Below are 22,694 nucleotides of genomic sequence, written 5' to 3'. Positions count from 1 at the left end.
GACGCGTGTGCTCTGGAATGGTGGCTGAAGCATTAAGGGACATATGAATCTTTAGTGCATATGGCATGTAAATATCTTGCAGCACCAGCTACAACAGTGCCATGTGAACTCCTGTTCTCACTTTCAGGTGACATTGTAAACAAGAAGTGGGTAGCATTATCTCCTGCAAATTGTAACCAAATTTGTTTGTCTGAGCGATTGGCTGAGTGGACTTGCAGGCTCTAAAATTTTACATTGTTTTATTTTTGAATGCAGGGGTTTTTTATACATTCTACATTTTGTAAGTTCAACTTTCATGATAGAGATTGCAGTACAGTACTTAAGTGAATTGAAAAATACTATCTCTTGTTTTTTTTACAGTGCAAATAGTTGTAATCAAAAATAAATATAAAGTGAGCACTGTACACTTTGTATTCTGTGTTGTAATTGAAATCAATATATTTGAAAATGTAGAAAACATCCAAAAATATTTAATAAATGGTATTCTATTATTGTTGAACACTGCAATTATTTGTGCAATTAATTTTTTTAATCGCTTGATAGCTCTACTGTTTACATTATGAAACCAGTTGTAACATGAACACACACACACCATTAATGTGATTGCCCACAAGGGCATGGCTAGCTCTAAACCTTTTATTGACACATTTCAACTGCCCCATATTATGTTTAGAGGGGCAGAGGTGGGTATGATGCTTTTCAAACAATTAAAAGTTCCTGCTCCTTGAGCTTGCAGTTTAAGTTAGACACAGTACAACTGGGGATTTCAAAACTATATAAATGATCATGTAGCCTTTTGCATGTCAGTTTTGTGAGTTTAGTGTTTTGAATTTTTTTAAAAGTTAATATTAAACTAAGTTTGTGAAATTAAAGTCAAGCATTGGTGGGATGGGGGAAGGCAGCACTGGAAAGCTTCCAGAAAGTGAGTCGGTGGGGGGGAGGGGGGCTATGAAGGAGGCAAGTGAAGGATAGGGCTTTTTGCGGGTTGGTGAAGATGGGTGACTAAATTATCTTTAAGTGATTGGGGGGGGTCTAGTTTTGTAAAAGGAGGGGGGAATACAATACCTTTTATAGCACCTGCATAATGCTAAAGCCATCTTTCATCCTTCATGCTAATACCCACCCTACCTCACCCCCGTCTCTGCACAACAGCTATTTCCTATAACACACTTCATAATATTGATTACTGAAGTCACAGTCATGATAAAGAAAAATCATGTAGACCTCCAAGTGCTCAGCTGCTATCTTATATGAACAGGGCATGGGCACTTATCTCTGCATCCTCCGAATAAGCTGTGTTCTTTGAAATCGTAATAAAACAGTTTGCCTTGGTTTAATTTTTTTTTTTTTTTGTAAACAGGCAGTGCTGATGAAACGAGCCAAAGTTTCCCACTTTGTTTGCTGTTGCAGGGATGTTGCAATTGTTTGGGCAGAATGCTTTTCCATTTGAAGGCTGATCCTGCCACTTTGTGCTTGCAGGTGTTGGCTGTCCTTTCAAATGACCTTGCACAGCTTTAGCAGAACTTGTTAAGCTAAGAAGAATCTGTAAAGATGGTTCAATTTTAGAGGTAAAATGTCAGGGTATTGTGAGGGGGAGCTTCCACGCCAATTAAAGGAATGTGTGCACCATGCTGGAAATGTACCTTGTTGTACTTGGAAAGCAATAGCATGTGCAGGCACAGGCCCTATATCATCAACTTCAATTAGAAAAAATCATAATGCTAAAATAAATCAAATATAAAATGGGGGGGGGGAAGTAATTCAATGAAAGAGGCCCCTGTGGAATAAAGCGATGTGATACCTTACTTAGCTAATGTGCATTGTACTTGAATTAATGAACTTCTGTCGAGTTCTGTGTAGGGACCCAATTCTGCAATAAGCTGCATGTAAGCAGTGGGATTAGAGCTCAAGTCTGTTAAAATGTCACTGAGCATGACTGGGGTGGGGGAGAGAAAATGTTGTGAAATTCACTTAAATTTTCTACCTCACTGGCCTGCTCAAGGTAGAATCCTCAAGATAATTTGTGGGCAGCAGTTTAGATAAACTAACCCAGTTTCCATATATATAAACCAGAATGTTTCCTGAAAGGGTTCTGTGCAGGAGTGATTGTTACACTTTTATACCTACTATCTGTCACATAATACAGCTGATTTGTGGATAAAAACCTATATAGAAAAAAGTCATATAATACGTAGCTCTCATGTAGCGCTTTTCATCCTGTGATCTCAAAGCACATTACAGAGGTCAGTGTCATGTAGAAGTTTGTCAGCATCATTCAGTGTGGGCAGATTCCTTCACTTAAGCATTTAGACCCCCATCATGCAATGAACACTGAGTGGGTGGAGGACTCTGGCCCCATGGAACTCAGTGCAGGATTAGAGACTTAGACCTGCATACATTGTGTGTGCACCAGCATGATATAAATTCTCTTGCTATCCATCCAGTGATGATTCAAGCTGGGATCAGTGTTTTAAAAGGTTTTCTCCCATTGAATGAAAACAGGGTGGGCTCATCCCATAAAGCACTGACAGTGCTAGGCACAAGACAATGTGTCAAGGGGTCAAATTTTCAAAACTGCCCTAAGTCCAATTTGCAAATCAGAGTTGACTCTGTATGAGACTTAGGCTCATAAGTGTCTAAGTCACTTTTGGAAATAGGATTTAGGCACCTACATCACATAGCTGCCTTTGAGACTGTTGCCCACAGTCCCTGCCATGAACTGCTGACAGTCTCAGTACTGATGGGCTGAGGTCAGAAAGGACTCAGTGCTCATGATAGCTTTACTGCAGTTCTACTGTTTTGTTTATTGAGCTGCTTTAAATTATTCCTCATTATAAATAAAAGGAGAAGATGCCTTTCATAAATCCAAGTCAATCTTTATCTACTTTTTGCCTCTCTCATCCCTCAACCTTTGTTCCCGTGGCTAGGGAATTTGCACTGGGGTGTTTCCAGCCTGAATGAGCCCTGCAGTCTCTCCTGATTGGTCCAAAGTAACTAGCAGCACTGGCTGAGTTACTTACTAAAGGCTCTTAGCAGAGGTATGCAGAAGTTATTTTCAGTCCTGCCTTTAGGCCACCTGTTGCAGGCTGAGTTGCTGTGAGAGGCTCTTCTGCTCTAGGCTGTAGGGTTTCTCTCTCACTGAATCCCAGCTGCCAGAATGGTGGTAGAGCTTTTTCTGGATCTCCTCTCCCAGCCCTGCCGAGCGGTCTTTATATTTGCCAAAAAAAACAACATCCCATTTGAGTTCAAGCATGTGGAGCTGCTAAAAGGTGAGTGAAAAGGCACCTGTACCTGGGGGATGGACTGTGTGTGTGTTCTCTCATTACTCTGCTGGGGGGCCAGCAATAACATCTTAAGGGAGAACATTTGCTCTTAGAAGAACTGATCTGTGCAGACTATCAACATGTTACACTTCTCAGGTGCAACTGATTCCCTTGCTCTAAACCCTAATGTATCTCTGTCTCTTCACACAGGGATTTTTGCCTTAGTCTTCATTACTGACCTCCAGTTGACAGTGGAAATCTTATTTAGGAAACTACACGCATGAAAGAAATGTATCCCCAGCTCTTTAAGCTCCTTTTTCTGCTGTTGTACTTTCACTTTGGGTCATTGTTGTAATAGGTGCACATCTTGGCTGTTTTTAATTGTCAGGCTCACATTTGGGAGGTGCAAGATTATACCCAGTCACTGATTTTTAACAGTTAAGCATATTACCAGTTGATGAGCATTGTTAAGTGAAAAAAATGGGGCTAAGGCCATGCTCTTACTGTCACACACATGTGCAGGCCGCTGCTAGCGATAGTTATGCTGTTTCCATGCTCCACTAAATATGTTCCTCCTATACATGACATGACTAGACCAAAGCACTGAGCAGAAATGCTTTCTGAAAAGTTCTGCCTAGGCTGAGTTGTCTCCAGCTTCCTGTAATTCAGACTTGCCGATCTAGGTCTAAACCTTGGCACTCATGTGTCATCTTTAACACTAAAAAAGTCTTGAGTTTTGTCTCCCTATTATGACCCTGAAGCAGATTCTTGCACAGTCCTTAAAACTGAGGTACTAGAAGGACTAGAGAGACTGAGGGCATGTCTTCATTAGCAACATTAAAGTAATGCCGCAGTAGCGTTCTAACGTGGCTGTGTAGTCATGGCACCAGCGGAAAAAAACACTTCCACCAGGGAAGTAGCTACCAGCGCTGGGAGTGCGGCACCCGGCGCTAGTGCACTGTCTACACTGCCATGTCACAGCGCTGAAACTTGCAGCGCTCAGAGGGGTGTTTTTCATATATGCTCAAATAAATTTGTTAGTCTCTAAGGTGCCACAAGTACTCCTTCACTCTGGATAAATGACTCTTTTGTTTCAAAACTTAATGCTGTGGGTCCTTCGGTTCACGTTCATAACAACCATCCTCTGAGTCTTCCAGGAGGTCATCTAGCCTTGATGTTCATGATGCTTTACGAAATTTAAAAAAAAAAAACCCAGGAGACCATGTTACAAATAATGAAGGGAGGGACAGAGCCTTTGTGAGTTGTTATCCACCATAAAGAACAAAAAAGGCACAAGTCTTTTTAAAAACCTCCTTTGCAGGCTTATCTTTCAAAAGCCTTAAAACTTTGAAAGGGGAGCAGCGATTTTAGATTTTTCATCATGACTTGTGTTTTCTCTCCTCTCCCTCATCCTTCATTTATTAATACGCACTTAATTGCTTCATTCATCCCAGATGGATATTCCGTCTACAAAGAACAGCAACTCCTCTCTCAATTAAACTGTGTTACCCAGAATGTTGGCATTGCTAAGGAGAGCTCTCCATTACTCCCTGTTTAAGTGAGAGCCCAGCCTACTTCTGTGACTCTGATCTTTCTTCACTTCCTTAGCCCCTATGCCTCACACACTTAGGTACATAACTGCCATTTCTGAGGCACCTAAGGCCAAAGTTTAGGCACCAAGGAGATCATCAAAACCCCTGCTCAGCTGCCACCTCACTCTAGAGGTGTCTCAAATTCCTCAGTGCCTAAATTGTTACTGTAAAAGGTTTCTTGAGTCCTTAAGTTTCTGCCTCTGGGTATACCTATTGCTGCCTCAGGCAGGCGCCTGAATGCCTATCTCATGTCTAAGCACCAGTGGGATCCTCATGCCAGGTGAAAGCTGGCATTGCCCTACCTATTGGGGCTGATCCTGTGGGCATTCTCAGAGAACACCTAACTACATACAAAATGCTCACTCTAGATCAAGTCTCTTCCTATCTGGAGGCAGATGCTGGAAACCCTACTCCGAGTCTAAAGTAATCCAAGTACTCCCAGCTACATCCTCTAAGGTTCTGGAGGTTCCCTTCCATACCCTGCTACTATGGGGCACAAGATGCATTCTGTGGTAGGGGGGGATGCACTGCTAGTCTGAAGCAACAAAATAGCATGTGGGGGAGAGGGGTGGCGTAAACACGCCAGTGGGGGATTTATGAGTCTCATTTAGTTGCTCATGTTTGACAACCTGCCTCCCAGGCAGTAGCTATGTTGTCATGCTGATGCTGGTAGCTGGAACTGCCCCAGCTGGCTCTGGAGAGGCTCAGCTAATTCTTTACCACAGAAGTCTGCTGTCCTGAAGTCAAAGCTGTGCCTGCTGAATGTCTTTGGTACCAAAAGGCGATAGTTCATCAAGAGAAGTGTGAACTAGGGACATGTAATAGCATGCCCTTCTCTGCAAACAGGACTCCTGGGGTTTTACTGTGCCTATGAAAAACCTATTTTCGCTGAGTTCAGGCAGCCCCAGCTGGGAGCTTGCTGAGCTATGACACGCACAGAAGAATCTGTCAAAGTTATGTGGCCTTAATGGGTCTATGCTGACCTTGCAGCAGCTGCTGGGTGCTGTGTCTCGGACCCCGTGCTGGTTCCTGCCCTACATTCCGCAGAGCTTTTACGCCTCTCTGGCTCCTGCTGCAGCCCTATTGCTGAGGTGAACGTGAGCAGACACAGCAGGGATGCTCCTTTGCCATCCATCTTATGACATAAAATGTAGTTTAAGCCTGGCTGGAATAAACCAGAAAAGAGAAACTGTCTGTAATTACTAACATACAAGCTACTTCCCTCATCCCCCTGGCTGCTAATATGGCATAATGTCAGATTTAGGCTTTGTATCCTGGGGTGATCTTGAGACTGCAGTCATGGGCATGTTAAAAATGCCTAAGATTCACTTGGATTGCTGTTGCAACACACTGCAGCTCTTGCTCTAGGTCCCTCTTACAGTATCAGCAGGAAGGAGAAATGCAGTTTCTTGAGCAGGCACTCTGCAGTTACTCTTTCCTTTCCCAGTACTCACTGATATAACCCAGTGCAGCCTGGCACCAATTAATCCACCAGTTTTCATCTAACTACTTCACTGAAAGATTAAGTGACTCCCCTTTCGGTGTATGGCAAACTCTAGTGTTTCACAGCATAGCTGCTCTCCCCAAGAAGTCTCATGCTTGCTTCCATTCATTCAATGGGGAAGCCTGAGTTTGCAACAAAGCCTACTAATAATGAAGAATTCTGCTCCATATTCTCTCCTCTCTCTATGCCTTGCTCTTGCTTGACATTCGCCTTTCTAGAGACTTTGGGGGGGGAGATTAATAAGATTATTCAAGGTACCATGGGGAAGGAGGCATTGTCAGTTTAAAAGAATATTTAACGTATTAAACACACACATGTTTGGGCTCCTTTCCTTTTCAGTATTGACCACCATGAGCCACTAAAATATGGGGCAGGGGGTGACAAGTCAATGAACTTACTGAAAAGGGTGAAAAACTGACTCAGTTGTCATTGGACTGACCAAAGGAGATTTCAACAAAATCGCAAGCTCCAAATGCTATACAGTAGCAGCACTAGGCTTTACCAAAGCCTACATGTTGCTTATGACGACAACAGAGAAGCATTGCTACATTTGCTCTCCTTACAGGGATTCTAAAGTGCATTGTATCTCTGACTGCACTAACCTCTTGGATTCCTATGGAAATGCTTATAAATTAAATACGTTTGGTTATGTTCAGGTCCTAAGTGGTACCAGCATGGACACAGGCATGCATTCATGGTGCAAAATCAGGGTTATTATAGCCTTTTATACAATCAAACCATGGGCCCCTATGCTGCCTCAGCATGCAGACAGACATATGGGATATGAGACAGCAGGTGAAGGGTGTAGTAAAATCTTCAGTCCCAATCTGCACTCTTGCTTCAAGCCCTATTCTCAAATCCTGAAAGAGTTGCTGAGCATGGAAGGTGCCCTGAGGAGGACGCAAAGTTCAGCCCAAGGTCTGAATTTGGACCACTGGAAACAAGTGGATGCTCTGCTTCCCTGGAAGAGCAACCATTGTTAGGAGATACCTTTAAATAAGGCCTCAGAGCATAGGTGTAGTTTGATGTCTATATTTGGGGGGTGGGGGGGAGCTCCAGCAGGCCAATGGGGCCATGTGGGGGTGGGGGGGATTCCACGCTTGCCCAAGGCTTGCAGTTTGGGGGGGCAATGCTCCCCCCCACCCCACAACTACACCCATGCCTCAGAGTTCTCTTATAAAGTGGCAATTGCCTGTTAGCTCATCACAACAGATCCTGCTTAATATGTAAAGACCAAACCCTGGCTAAAAAGCACAATATACAGGCTAAGCTGTATTTAAAAAAAATAAAATAAAAGCTAGTCTTCTATTAAGTGTTGGCGCTGCATGCATAAATCCCACACATCAAACTAAAACCAGACCCATTTAATCTGTGTGATAACAGCAAAACCACCAATTGCAAAGCAGAGTTCAGTAACCATTGGAAGCCTCATTCTGAAGCCTAAGGATTGTCAGCATTTCAGAGGTGGTGCTTTGGAAAAAAATTTCCATAGCTCTGGAGGCTGGCTGGAACAAGTCCTCTGAAGTATTCTTACTTCTCTAACATTCTGGGCTTCAGGGAAACAGATGCAAAGGATAAGGACTGGACAGAACAGGAATTGCCACCCAACGGCTTGTGTGGCCTGAGTGAAGTCTAGATCTTGAATCCTCCAGGCATTTCTAGAGTGCAGCAGAGAGAGAAACATGGAAAAATCTTGGTGTCCTTTTTGGACGGTTGCCGAATGAGGCTGCGTTCGAAATGGAACCACTTCACTGTGTGAAGATGGCAAGCCTCATTCATGACTATTCAAGTATCAGAAAACTAAACTAATTCCCAGAAGGTTCTGCATTATCTGGGGATCGGCTGCCAGAATATTAGTACAAAAGACTTGAGAGCTGCATCATTTAGCTCTCTGAGGTTCACTTGTGCAAGTTGGTTAGAGGAGCTTGAAAACAAAGAGCCCAATCTTGCAAACACTTCAGTGGATGACTTGTGTGATTCTAGCCAGGTAGGCAAGCACTACTTGTGCATGGAAGAGTTCTCAGGATTGGGTCCTGATTGAAGAGCACTCAGACTTCAGGTAAAGTAAATATTTTTCATTTCAGGCTATAAAGCTCATCCCTTTCCTTCTGTCTTGTATTCGAATTCTGAAGAATTGTCATGAGAATGCAAACCCATGCCTATGCCTGTTACCTATTTCAGACCTGAAAGCATGCCTTTCTCTCCCCTCCCTACCTGATGCAAGTTATTCCTGCAATAAACTAATGGTGGCAGTTCCATTTGATAATCGAAAGCAACGGATGTCTGAGTACAAACTATAATGCATATAACTGACCGAAAATATCCTGAACTCCAACAGCAGCTTTGAGGGGTTTGGTAAAAGTGTCACAGCACTCAGTTATAAAATGTTGCATTTTCATGTTTCAAAAGCATGATTGAAATCCCGCTTCACACTTGCAGGCACTGAAAAACTAATTGCATCTGAACTGAGCTGTGCTCCAGTTAGACCTATGTAACTGTCACTTTATCACTGTTATCCTTGTCCAGCTTCCCTCTTTCGGTTACACCCATTTGTTATTTCTCATCTTAAAATTAGACTGCATGCCCTCTGGGGCTCTCACTCTGCCTATGTAAAGTGCCTCGCACAGGGACCCTGATAGGGGTCTTGGGACACTCTAGCAGCAAATATCTGATATCTAGCAGCAGATATCAGATATGAAGCAGGCCCAAGTTGACAAGATTACCAGCATAAATTGAGCCATACAAGCCTATTAACAAATGTCAGGACTCTGAACATGCAGACAATGAACAGGAGAGAGAGAGAAAGGAATGCTAAGCTGATGAACAGGGAAGATAGCATCAGGCAAAATCTATATCTGTAATGGAGCTTTGTTGCCCACTTGGTCTCTTAGGAAAATAAACAGGAATTTTCCTTATGTGGTCAAAGTTGAGATGTCATGGTCAAATATTCCCAGGGACTCTGCTGATCCTCACTAATGGGTAAAGAATCTAGCTTGATTTGGGTGCTAAATTTAAACTTTGCTGGGATGTTTCCTTCTAGTCACTGAATCTTCCTTGCATGCCGCCACTGCTACCACCTCCTTAATCGCCTCCTAAATCTTTTTAGGGCATCACCATAGTGAAGACTTTGGCAAGGTGAATGCGCTGAAGAAAGTACCAGCGATAAAGGATGGAGCTTTCACCTTAGCAGAGAGGTAAGGTTGAAACAAATGCAACCCTCTGATACACGGTCTAACATCACAACACTTAACATCTGCCTGCTATGTCCCGTGCTCAGTGTTCCACCTTATTACTTGCTCATCTCTTCTCTCTCTCTCTCTCCATGCCTTGGCTTATCTGTCTTTTATATACTGGTTTTTTGTCTTTTCTGCATTCATGTCCTTTCTCTTTTCTCCCTATTTATCAGCCCCACTCATCTATGCCTCTTTCCTATATTTTCCCCGTTCCTTCTGTCCCTTATGCCTTGCTGCAATTGTGCATCCATCTTTGAAGACAAGGAGATAAGGACAAACTTTGGCCCAGCCCAGCCACTTGCATCAGGTGATGTTGCAGCTAAGCTGCCTGTAGGCTCAGTGCTTTCAAAGTTCCATGAATCTGGTGAGTCGCTGATTGTCTGTGCCGGAAGGGCTGGCTTGAGGATGTCTACAGGTCTGGTAATGTGAAGCTTTCCCATCATGGGTATGTGGTCCAGTGTAAATTGTATACATTGCTCTAGTGGTTCAAGTTGCAACTGAAAATACAGGAGGTAGTGGGGTTGGATGGCTGACCTCCCTTCCCCGCCCCCCCACCCCCAACCGCCGCCCCGCAAGCTGGATAAAGTATCACAGGGCAATTTTGTTTGTTAAAGTGTGGAGGAAGGAGAAGAGGAAATCCACTTCTTCTCACTTTTCTGGAGGAAGGTGGGGGAAGTGAAAGTGAGAGTGGATTTTTTTTTTCCACTTTCTCTCTCCCTTCCCCCCATCCCCCACTGGGAAGTGGCTGGAATTGGAATGCAGAAACTCCAAATGCTTTTTCAAAACTAAAACATTCATTTCACCAAAACAACTCAAAATGAATTCATCTTGAAAAGCAAAACTTAAAAAAAAAAACTAAAAATGTTCAGTTTCTCACTATTTCTTTTGTGAAAAGTACCCAAGACTTCAAGCTATGCTAGGAAGTAGATGTTGCTATGGTATATACATTTCTAGTGAGGGAAAGGGGGGCAGGGAGAGAAGTCTGAGTTGTAACTCTCATGTTACAGAACATGGCTGGTTATTAGGGACTATGGGGAGATTCTTGGGTCTGTCAGTATTAACTCACTGACCTAGCTATTGGTAGTGTAAGTGTTCTGAGATGTGGGGGGAAGACGAGAGACAATAAAGTTCATCTCCTCTTAATTCACCTGTCCATTGTTCCCTGTTACTATCTGGGCAGCATTGCAATCCTTCTCTATCTGAGCCGAAAATTCAACACCCCTGATCACTGGTACCCTTCAGACCTGCAGAAACGAGCCCGGGTTGACGAGTACTTGTCCTGGCAGCACGCTACCATTCGGGAGAAAGGGTGCAAAATTTTCATAACCAAGGTAAAGATATTCGATAACATGAGAACTGACTGCTAGCACCTGCTAGTGCTGTGGCATGTAGAATGCATTCAACCTCCCCTTTCCATTGCATCCCTATTTCCTATAAAGTATGTGTGGGGCAAGGGATTGGGGGGGTGTACTCGGAATGACCTTAATGTAGAGAGTCACTATCTTACCGGGCTGGTACCTTGCCAGGGTAGTGTAGATCTCTTACATCCCAAAAATGACATTAAAAGAGCACTGCGGTCACAAAGTTCAGCTCTCAAAAGCTAGAAAATGTCAGACATGCTGTTTGCTTGGAGTTTCTTGTATAGATGACTGGGACTGTTTCTGGATGTTGTGCCTCACTAGCCAAAGACACAGACCAGCTGATATTTGGAAACCAAACTGGAACTTGAGTTGCATTGGCGTCCCTGGTGAGCCAGTACTCTTCCTGATGAATTGTAATGGACCCGCTTACTCCTGCTGAAAGATTCCTTTATATTCTAGCCCCAATTCTTCCCAAGATTGAATCTGCAGAAACATTGTCTCCACTGTACTCAGTCCAGAGTAGTAAGTAAATGTAACTGATCCGGCATGGCAAGGGTGAGATGCCAGACATTGACCACTTCCTGCTTTCTGACTGACTAGGTATAACTGAGGCTTGTCTCTGCAGAGACAGGCCCTTTGTTCTTGAAACAAGGGGCTGTGATTGCAGTCGGTGTGAAATGTTGTTTGTTTGTTTGTTTGTTTTTTAAAGGCAAATGTCTCCAAAGAGGAGAATCTGAACAAGACTACATCATAATTCTCCAAATCAGTCAATGAGTTTTAATGCTAGCCAACCTAGCAGAGGGGGTTTCCAATACCTGTTAACTCAGCCCACTCCATTATAAACTAATGAGGGATACTTAGAGTGGTTCAGGGTGCCAAGGCTGCATGGTGGATGGACTAAAAATTGGCAGGTAACGTTAGAGCTGCATTTTCCTCTCTCTGGTAGGTACTGGTGCCCCTCATTCTAGGGCACCCATTTTCTCCAGAGACGCTAGAGGAGGCTGTCGAGGAACTGAATTCTGCTCTGAAGCAGTTTGAGGAGAAGTTCCTACAGGACAAGCCCTTCATTGTGGGCAACGAGATTTCCCTGGCAGACCTGGTGGCTATTGTGGAGCTCATGCAGGTGGGTGTTGGTCTTACTGGTTCCAGTTGCCAACCAGACTTCAGACAAAGCAAGCTGGGTTCCTGGGAGAGTGAGCTGACACATGACTTTCAGGTCCTGCAAAAATATCTCAAATAAGAGTTCTCTTTGCCAGTTTGTCTTTCAAACTCTTTGGATAAAACTGAAAGCGTTGAAGAAACACTTCCTATGGAAATGAAAAATATTTTGAACAAAGAGCTTCAACCCTGCTCTGATTTACTGGTCCTCTGGCAGAAATCAATGGAAATCAGTAGACTAGCTGAAAGGTCCTAAGTTACTAAAACTTATTCTAGGGTGAGTGTAACTGGAGATGCTCAGCACTGTGGAAAAACCTACCTGTGTTTTAAACTGATTGAGAAGTGCATGGTTTCCCTTTCTCAGACTGGGAATTCCACAGGGAAAAGTCTGGGGGTCAGAGTTGTGAGGGTTTTGTTTGTTTCATTTTCCTTGAAGTGCTGAGCATATAGTCTAAACTTAGAAAGAAAACATTTCTGTATATTAGAGCGAGGACTTCCTCTGTGTCCCTAAACACATTCACACAATTGAAGTACTATTGTATGTATCCTTAAGAATGATGTACCTGCTTTTGTATTGCAGGAGTCCCCTTTTAATTGGCTGGTGTGAATCTACTTTACATTTCATTATAAAACTGATTATCTCTTGAGATAGTGTTTGTAACATCCTTATTGACACTTGTGCTATCAGTTTGTCTTGTCTATTTTCATTGCCCAGTGGAGTGACATACTAGTCTCTTCACATTCTGGCTTTCATATTCCACCAAATGCATCCGATGAAGTGAGTGTAGCTCACGAAAGCTTATGCTCTACTAAATTTGTTAGTCTCTAAGGTGCCACAAGTACTCCTTTTCTTTTGGCTTTCATGTGTTAGCATGACTCTAAGTTTTGGGCTGCAAACTCTGCAGAGGGATTTTTAAACCCAAACAATGAAGTGAAAACTCAAGAATGCCTTTCCTTTTAATGTTGGGGCAGGGGACAGAAGGGGAAGACCACATTGCTATCTCTCTCTGTCCCCATGTAGCTGTCACAGGTATCCTCAGATACTACTCTAGTCTCCTAGAAATGGAGAACTTGAAATGAGCTGAAATCAAACCCTCCAATCTTCCAGATCTAATCCAGCTGATATTTGTTTTGAACTCCAAATGGCTTTTTGGTCCCATCCCTCTAAATGGATTCTGGTTTGGACTGTTCGCATGGAAGTTGTGCTACTCTGTTTTTGTTTCTGTCTTTGCAGCCTGTAGGAAGTGGCTGTGACATCTTTGAGAACCGGCCCAAGTTGGCAGAGTGGCGCAGCCGGGTGGAGGAAGCTTTGGGGAAGGAGCTCTTCCAGCAAGCACATGAGATAATCCTGAATGTCAAGAATCTGAGCATCCCTCAACTTCCCCCAGAATTGAAGGAGCATATGAAACAGCTTCTAAAAACTTGAATTAAAAAGGGAAAGTGTCCCTCTAAGCAAAGCTAATCCTGTATGGGTTTTTCTGCATGTTTCACTCCCTTCTCCAACACCACATCTCAGTGGTCCTCCTGTCCAAGAGGAAAGAATAGCATCTTACTAAGAATACTTTAATTACAGCCCTTCCATGATTTACAGAGGGGAAAAATAATATCTTTTGTTACAAACACTGAATCACCCCTTTAACTTGCAGACATAGATTCATAGATACTAAGGTCAGAAGGGACCATTCTGATCATCTAGTCCGACCTCCTGCACAGCGCAGGCCACAGAACGTCACCCACCCACTCCTATGAAAAACCTCACCCATGTCTGAGCTATTGAAGTCCTTAAATCATGGTTTAAAACTTCAAGGAGCAGAGAAGCCTCCCTCCAGTCAACCATGCCCCATGCTACAGAGGAAGACAAAAAAACCTCCAGGGCCTCTCCAATCTGCCCTGGAGGAAAATTCCTTCCCGACCCCAAATATGGCAATCAGCTAAACCCTGAGCACATGGGCAAGATTCACCAGCCAGATACCCAGGAAAGAATTTTCTATAGTAACTCAGATCCCATCCATCTAATATCCCATCTCAGGGGATTTGGCCTATTTACCCTGAATATTTAAAGATCAATTACTTACCAAAATCCCATTATCCCATCATACCATCTCCTCCATAAACTTATCGAGTAGAATCTTAAAACCAGATAGATCTTTTGCCCCCACTGCTTCCCTTGGAAGGTTATTCCAAAACTTCACTCCTCTGATGGTTAAAAACCTTGGTCTGATTTCAAGTCTAAGCTTCCTGGTGGCCAGTTTATACCCATTTGTTCTTGTGTCCACATTGGTGCTGAGCTGAAATAATTCCTCTCCCTCTCCTATATTTATCCCTCTGATATATTTATAGAGAGCAATCATATCTCCCCTCAACCTTCTTTTAGTTAGGCTAAACAAGCCAAGCTCCTTAAGTCTCCTTTCATAAGACAAGTTTTCCATTCCTCGGATCATCCTAGTAGCCCTTCTCTGTACCTGCTCCAGTTTGAATTCATCCTTTTTAAACATGGGAGACCAGAACTGCACACAGTATTCTAGGTGAGGTCTCACCAGTGCCTTGTATAACGGTACGAAAACCTCCTTATCCCTACTGGAAATGCCTCTCCTGATGCATCCCAAAACCGCATTAGCTTTTTTCACAGCCATATCACATTGGCAGCTCATAGTCATCCTATGATCAACCAATACTCCAAGGTCCTTCTCCTCTTCCGTTACTTCTAATTGATGCGTCCCCAACTTATAACTAAAATTCTTGTTATTAATCCCTAAATGCATAACCTTACACTTCTCACTATTAAATTTCATCTTATTACTATTACTCCAGTTTACAAGGTCATCCAGATCTTCCTGTATAATATCCCGATCCTTCTCCGAATTGGCAATACCTCCCAGCTTTGTATCATCTGCAAACTTTATTAGCACACTCCCACTTTTTGGGCCAAGGTCAGTAATAAAAAGATTAAATAAGATTGGTCCCAAAACCGATCCCTGAGGAACTCCACTGGTAACCTCCCTTCAACCTGACAGTTCGCCTTTCAGTAGGACCCGTTGCAGTCTCCCCTTTAACCAATTCCTTATCCACCTTTTGATGTTCATATTGATCCCCATCTTCTCCAATTTAACTAATAATTCCCCATGTGGCACGGTATCAAACGCCTTACTGAAATCTAGGTAAATTAGATCCACTGCATTTCCTTTATCTAAAAAATCTGTTACTTTTTCAAAAAAGGAGATTAGGTTGGTTTGGCACGATCTACCTTTTGTAAAACCATGTTGTATTTTGTCCCATTTACCATTGACTTCAATGTCCTTAACTAATTTCTCCTTATATAACATATGAGCTGCAGTATTGGGAGGGCTCCCTTTCCTTCCTTGACTGTCCTCCCTGCACCTGCCTGCCACTCACAGCAACTCAGCAGCTCAATCCACATTGGCACTCAGTATATAGTCTGGAGAAGAGAAGACTGAGAAGGGACATAAGTTTTCAAGTACATAAAAGGTTGTTACAAGGAAGCAGGAGGAAAAATTGTTCTTCTTAACCTCTGAGGATAGGACAAGAAGCAGTGGGTTTAAATTGCAGCCAGGGCAGTTTAGGTTGGACATTAGGAAGTTTTTCCTAAACTGTCAGAGTGGTTAAGCACTGGAATAAATTGCCTAGGGAGGTTGTGGAATCTCCATCAGCGGAGAGTTTTAAGAACAGGTTGGACAAACACCTGTCAGGGATGGTCTGGATAATACTTAGTCCCCCCCTGAATGCATGGGACTGGACTCAATGACCTCTCGAGGTCCCTTCCAGTTCTATGATTGTACAAGCCCCCAGTCCCTCACTAGCTAAAGGCCTACATTTCAGATATTTGGGCGCATTAGTGTCACCGGTCACATTGTACAGGAGGGGCTGAGCGATTTCCAAATGGGGAAGGTAAAAACTAAGACTAAGCCGTGATCTACACGACAATCTTATGTTGGTGTAACCACATCGCTCAGGGGTGTGAAAAACGCATACCCCTGAGCAACATAGATTATACCAATTTAGCCCCCACACTAGACAGCGCTATGTTGACAGGAGGATTTCCCCTATCAACATAGCTACTGCCTTTCGTTGGGGTGGATTAATTAAGTCGACAGGAGAGCTCTCTCCTGTCTGCTTAGTACAGCTCCACCAGAGAGCTGATAGTGGCCCAGCTGCATGCACTGTAAGCTCTCTAGTGGAGTCATAGCCCCAGTCTGCACAGGGAGTAGACTGCAGATTCACAGCCTTTCCAATGAAAGAGTAAAGAGAACCTCCAGCTAAATGGATGAGAAGTGGACAAAGACCGCTTCTGGGAAGCTGGGCATGAGAATTTCTAAGCAAACACATGCTTCCATCAGTAGGAAGCTACTGCATCCAGCTCCATGAACCAACTGGGACAGGGTATATGTAGGTGAAGACAAGTCTGATCCTGCAGACACTCATACCTGTGAGAAACATTATGCGCAATCTTCAGGTAGAACTATACACATGACTAACGGTACATTTGTATTGGCAGGCTCAAGCTTTAATGTGCAAGGAACGATCTAACATATGAACAAAAGCTGCATTTCCAAACAAAGCTTCTGCCAGCATGCTGTGCCATGCTGAGTATTCAATGCCTCCTCAGCTAAATGAGACTGGCTTGAATTGTTTGGGGTTTTTATGCAAAGAATGAAACAAATGTCAGAGGGGTGGATGGACCTTCTCATGGGCCTTAATAAGCCCAACATGATTTACTAACCAAGTCATTGTAATTCATAATAGAAAGTGCCAGGCCTCTGCTGTACTCGCAAATGCAGCATGAGTGGAGGCCATCTGGCAGACCTGCACAGAAGCACATTGCTCAGCTTACAGGTGCAACCAAACTGCCTCTCCTACTCTCATGGTTTGTATTCTGTGTGGGTCCCAGGATGTCAAGGTGGGTGAGGTAATATTTTTCATTGAATAGAAGGTGGTCTAATAAAAACTATTACCTCACTCACCTTGTCTCCTACTCCCCATAGGAATTGGGTACAAATGGTCAAATTCATTCCTAGCACGGCTCTATTAAAGTCCAAGCAGGGAGCCAGGCTTAAGGAGCCTTTCCCTCTCGTCTCCTCTCCCCCTGCTCCAGCCAGGAGTTTCCTCTTCTCTTGGCGTTATGCTGCTGGGAAAGTTTAGAGTTGCTTTCTGCGCTCCATCCACTTCAGGGCAAAATGATGAGCAAACACCTGAGCTAGACAATCCCGCCTGTGTTTTCTTTCCTCCTCTTTGGCCTCCTGCTTTCCCTTCCCACCTCATTGCCCATCCCGTCTGCAAGTGAGAAGGCAGATCAGGTTTGCAGAAGTGGTTCTTTTTTTCTTGAGCACAGCCCCAACAGGCAGCCTATTGTCTATGGGCTGCTGTCAGGATTCTAAATGAGCAAACCCAACTGTCACATGGAGCCTCCCCTCTTCGTCCTGCTGCAGCTGGGCCATCAATGCAGCCAAGGAGATCCACAAGGGGCACCTTGAGGGGTCGTGAAAAGAGCAACACATGGTTATTAACAAATAACCATGGAGACCAGTGGGGGGTGGTTTCCGAGAGATGCAAATGCATTTGGGATTTATCATTATTTGTGTAATGTCAAAGGTGTGCTTGTGCTTTACAGACAGGCATCTGGTCCTGGGACCAGGTCATACAAACAGGAGGGGAGAGGTTTTTGGGGTGGGAGTACTACACTCCTTGGCATATGTCCCTGCGGATGCAGTTCTTCCATGTAAATGTCAGCATTACAGGTGGCTGCTAAGGTACATTGTTCACATTCTGGTGGGGCATGGAGAGATGCCACCTCAGCCTGGTCCCTTCTCTTTCCTCTGGAGCAGGGGAGGAGCTCTCATAATACACAATAACTAAGAGACGGAAAGAAGAAAAGGAGTACTTGTGGCACCTTAGAGACTAACAAATTTATTTGAGCATAAGCTTTCATGAGCTACAGCTCACTTCATCGGATGTATCGGATTCATCGGAGCTGTAGCTCACGAAAGCTTATGCTCAAATAAATTTGTTAGTCTCTAAGGTGCCACAAGTACTCCTTTTCTTTTTGCAAATACAGACTAACACGGCTGCTACTCTGAAACCTGTCATTATGCAAGAGACAGAAAGAAGTTTCTCTTCAGTCTGCCTTCTCTGCAGCTACAGCCAAGGACAGGTAGTCTCAGCCTCCACACAGCAACTCGCTCCCTCTGCCCAGCAGATAGGATGGGGATAGAGCTCTACCTGGACTTGCTCTCATCACCCTGCCGAGCCGTCTACATCTTTGCCAAGAAAAACAACATCCCCTTCACATTCAAACAAATGGAAGTGCTCAAAGGTGAGTGAGGGAGCTGAACCCCTTTGCTCCCCCTTGGGGTTGTGTTTGCTTACCTTTCTTCCTTCCCCAGCAGGACACTGAGCCCAGATACCCCCAACAGACCTCAGGATAGGAAGCATCCCTTCCCTTCCTGCTTTCAGCCTTTGTGAGTCAAGGACTTTCAAGAAGGAGATGAACAAAGCTAAGCTCAAACCCTGGGAACCTTTTCTGGAGCGAGAGAATCTGGGAGGCAGGTTCAGTTTTGGGGAGCAAAATGCCAGGTGGGATTTAGCTGGGACTGTCATAGACGGGTAAGAATTAAGTTTCTGGCTACTGCTCTGGCATGACATTGCAGATGCCAACTCCGAACGTTGCTGAAGCTTGCCTCCTATCCGCTTTACAGCTTTAAGGGTCCTGTGCCCCATGCTGTGGCTCTGTGCTTTGCTTCCCATCTCTGTTTCTTTTTGCTCTGCTTCCCCCTTCCCAGCCCCATGTACTTTCCACTTCCATTTCAACACCTGACAAGCCGTATGGGTACTGCCCAGTATAAATGCATTGTGGCCAGGAACAGGTGGGTGATGGGTTTTATACAGGGTCTCCATCTTGTACTGCTGTCTTTTTCTGACTCAGTAGTGGTTGTAATATATTATGGGGGGAGGTTCTTTTCTCGCTCCCCTCATTAGGCAGTTTTTCTTCCTCACTGATTAGGGGAAATCTCTGCCTACTCTGATTGCCTTGAAGAAGTATCTTTTCAGCCCTTCATTATGTTCTGGATAGTGATGCAGAAAATGCATCCAATGAAGTGAGCTGTAGCTCACGAAAACTTATGCTCAAATAAATTTGTTAGTCTCTAAGGTGCCAAAAGACTCCTTTTCTTTTTTAGAAAATGTATTTAATCTTTCCTTGTTTTCGCTCATTACACAATGGCTCCCCATTGTGGTTCCAGAGGGTCTCCCAGTTTTCATTTCTAATCTGTGATCACAGATTCTGCATTTGGTAAGCATCTACCTGCATTTTACTTATCACATTCTAAAGTATCTGCTAGACCAAAAGAATGTAGGTTGTTTTTAGCTCTTCTTCCAACTAGGCAGAATGTTGTCTCCTTAGGGCTAAAATCTTGACCACAGGGATAAGCAACAACATGTCTGGGGAACATTTTTAGCACATCCATGGATCTTTCTAAAGTCAGTGGATAAACTAGGTACTAAGATACCAACGTTGAATGGGGAAGTGAGTATAAAACCATACATAGAAACCATGATAATCTGAACCTCAGATGAACAGAAGTGTATCTGAAAGTTACATATGTCTTCAATACACACACATTATATCTGACATCTGACCTGCACATACAGATCTAAATGGTGAATTCTTCATGGCTGAATGAAGCATAAACCTTTCAGTGCTGAAGTCTAGTCCACAGAAGTCCTGGAGCTCACATGCTGCTGGCCAACAGTGGGAAGCAGCCTTTGGGAAGTTGGCTGGTTTTCTGTGCTGGCCAGCTCCCTCTCTTTGAGGTCTGCACTCTGGATGAAGAAAAGGAGTACTTGTGGTACCTTACAGACTAACAAATTTATTTGAGCATAAGCTTTCGTGAGCTACAGCTCACTTCATTGGATGCATTCCACATGAGGAGCTGTCAAAGCTTTGTGAATCAACTTCCCACAGTCCTGCAATGGCTACTGCTGTTTCCTGAGCCTTTTGCATAATCAATTTTACTGTATTCTTTTCTGTAATTTCAAGCCACTATAATGCTTTATATGAATGGAAAGTCTGCCCTGAAAATAGGCAGGCTTGGGATGTCCATTGGAGAGTTAATCAAAAACATGGCCAGCTAAATGCAGGCCTAACATAAGTAGATGTAATCCTCATTGACTCCCATGGGAGTTATGCCTGCTTCCATCAGGGCTGAACTGGTCTGAAACATGCCTGAATCCTCACACTTCTTCTTGAGCATTATTCATGTTTTGAATAGGGAAGCTTATCTCACAAGTGTGGTGGTTAATGCTGCTGCATGAGAGGTTACTCTATGTAGAAAAGAGGTGTGGGTTTATTTTTTATCAAGCTTTTGGTTTTGGTCTTCTACAGCTTGGTGTAATGGAGGGGGAGTGTGTTGCTTTGACCAAAGTCTCATTTCTCTCCAGCTTCTCCTCTGAGGCATTGTTACTCAGAGCCCCAAATGACTCCTCCCCAGGTGAGTAATGGGGCTGTCAACCAATTAATGGGGAAAGACTTATGATTCAGCAGTTCTTCCCAACAAACTTTGTCAGACAAGGGCTCCTAGGAGCCAGCAGCAGGAAAGTTACTCTGTACACAAGCACGAGAGAGCTAGGAGGCTTAGCAGCAGTAATTTGGGACGTGAAGGAACTCTAAACCCAGATACTGAAAGAAATGGGAGCGGGAAGTAAAAGGCTGTTTAAGCCTCACTGGGGCCTAATTGCAAAATCCTGGCAAGGCACTTGAGCAAGCACTGACACTGTATCCAATTCAGAATTCAGTACTGATTTGGGTGGTTCGTTGTTTAAGATTTAGCCCAACATCTTTGTCCATCTGTCCAAGGTATTTATAGTACTCCTGGGGGAATTCTGTGCCACTGTGCATGCACAGAATTTATGTCCCCCATAGATTTATTTGCTTCCCTGCAGAAAAATGACTTTCTGATGGGGAAGCAAAGGTAAGCCACAAGAGCGGTCATGAGAACCTCCCCAGCAGTACGTTTCAGGTGCCTAGGGCAGCCAGCGAAGAGGTGGCTGCAGGACAGGGGGCAGGACTGTGGAAGAGCTGGCTGGTGTCTCCTACCCTGCGTCAGGCTCAGCTGCTAGTCAGGATGGGACTTCCTCTTCCCCTGCATAGCATCCGGGGCTGGGTCAAGCCCACCCCCAGATTTCTCCCCCAGCTGCAGGAAGCTCTGCAAATTCTCCCATCCCTCGCTTCCTGCACCCATTGCTCCCCAACTGCAGGGGGAGGAATCCCTGTACAGGGAGCTGCTCCCCCATCTGCCCAGCCCCATGCATCCAAACCCCCTCCTACACAGACTCTCCTGTCAAGTCTCACCCCCTGCACTCAGAACCGCCCCCCCATGAGCCCTACCCCCCCCGGCACCTGGACCACCCTGACGAGACACCCGCTTGAGGATCCCCATACCACTGAGCCCCAAACAGCTGCACCGGGATCCCTGCCCCACTCCCCAGCATCTGGACTCCCCACTGAGTCCCTCACACCCAGATCTCCCTGCTAAGCTCTATCCCCACCATATCCAGACCCCACCCTGCTGAGCCCCAACTACCTTCACCTGGACCCCCCCTGCAGAGTCCCATTACCTTTGCACCCAGAACCTCTCAACAAGCCCCTGTGCATCCAAGTTCCCCTGTATCTGGATCCCCCACTAAGCTGTCCACACCCAGATTGCCCACACATAACTGTCTCGACCCACACCTGGTTCCCCCTACACTAAGCCCCTCCACACTTGGATCCTGCCTTGCTGTGCCTGCCTGCCCATACCTGGTGCACCTGCCATGGAGGGGCAGGGCCCTGAGGTGTTTCTGGGGCAGGCCCGGTCCTTGCACTGTGTCAGGGTGGGTGTAGCCTCACTGCTGAGTCCGTGTCCCGGGGGGAGCTGCACAGTGATCTCCCATCTCTGCGCAGCCTGTGGCCTGTGTTCCCTAATGCCATGCTAGAGCCTCTACATTTATTTGACAGATTTTGCAGAATTTTTAATTTTCTGGTGCAGAACTTTTAATTTTTTGGTGCAGAATGCTCTTAGAAATATGGGGAGTCAGTCACTTGCTGATGTTGACTTCAGTAAGAGTTTTCCTGCCTTAATGATAGTGGAATAAGGACTTCCAGACTAAATCCCATTGAAGTCAATGGGAGATCTGACTGAGTAAGGAGCTCTCTATTTAGCTTAGTATGCCGCTTTTCCCATTCAGCCTTTTTATCCACAGATCAGAATAGTTGATAATTAAAAGGATAGTGAATTTAGACCCAGAATGTAGGTTTTGTGTTAGGAAGGAAAACGCTTGCTTTTCTTAGAACATTAAACAGCCCTTTCCCCACCCACCCCGAAGCCAACACTTTTATAAAAAGAAAAGGAGTACTTGTGGCACCTTAGAGACTAACAAATTTATTAGAGCATAAGCTTTCGTGAGCTACAGCTCACTTCATCGGATGCATTTATGATGAAGTGAGCTGTAGCTCACGAAAGCTTATGCTCTAATAAATTTGTTAGTCTCTAAGGTGCCACAAGTACTCCTTTTCTTTTTGCGAATACAGACTA

At 44.4% G+C, this 22,694-nt stretch overlaps 1 protein-coding gene across 1 annotated transcript; it reads left to right on the top strand.

The window, feature by feature from the left end:
• The first annotated feature begins 3,039 nt into the window (after positions 1 to 3,039).
• On the top strand, positions 3,040 to 13,573 carry LOC119843737 (glutathione S-transferase theta-1-like). Its single transcript, XM_038373528.2, has 5 exons — positions 3,040 to 3,269; positions 9,466 to 9,553; positions 10,773 to 10,923; positions 11,900 to 12,076; positions 13,346 to 13,573. The coding sequence occupies exons 1-5, from the start codon at positions 3,158 to 3,160 to the stop codon at positions 13,535 to 13,537; spliced, it is 720 nt and encodes a 239-aa protein (XP_038229456.1). The 5' UTR covers positions 3,040 to 3,157; the 3' UTR covers positions 13,538 to 13,573.
• The last annotated feature ends 9,121 nt before the right edge of the window (positions 13,574 to 22,694 follow it).

This window comes from Dermochelys coriacea, chromosome 15 (assembly GCF_009764565.3).
Source record: "Dermochelys coriacea isolate rDerCor1 chromosome 15, rDerCor1.pri.v4, whole genome shotgun sequence".
Taxonomy (NCBI): Eukaryota; Metazoa; Chordata; order Testudines; family Dermochelyidae; genus Dermochelys; species Dermochelys coriacea.
Note: the sequence above shows the minus strand (reverse complement) of the source record. Positions and strands in the feature narration are given on the sequence as shown.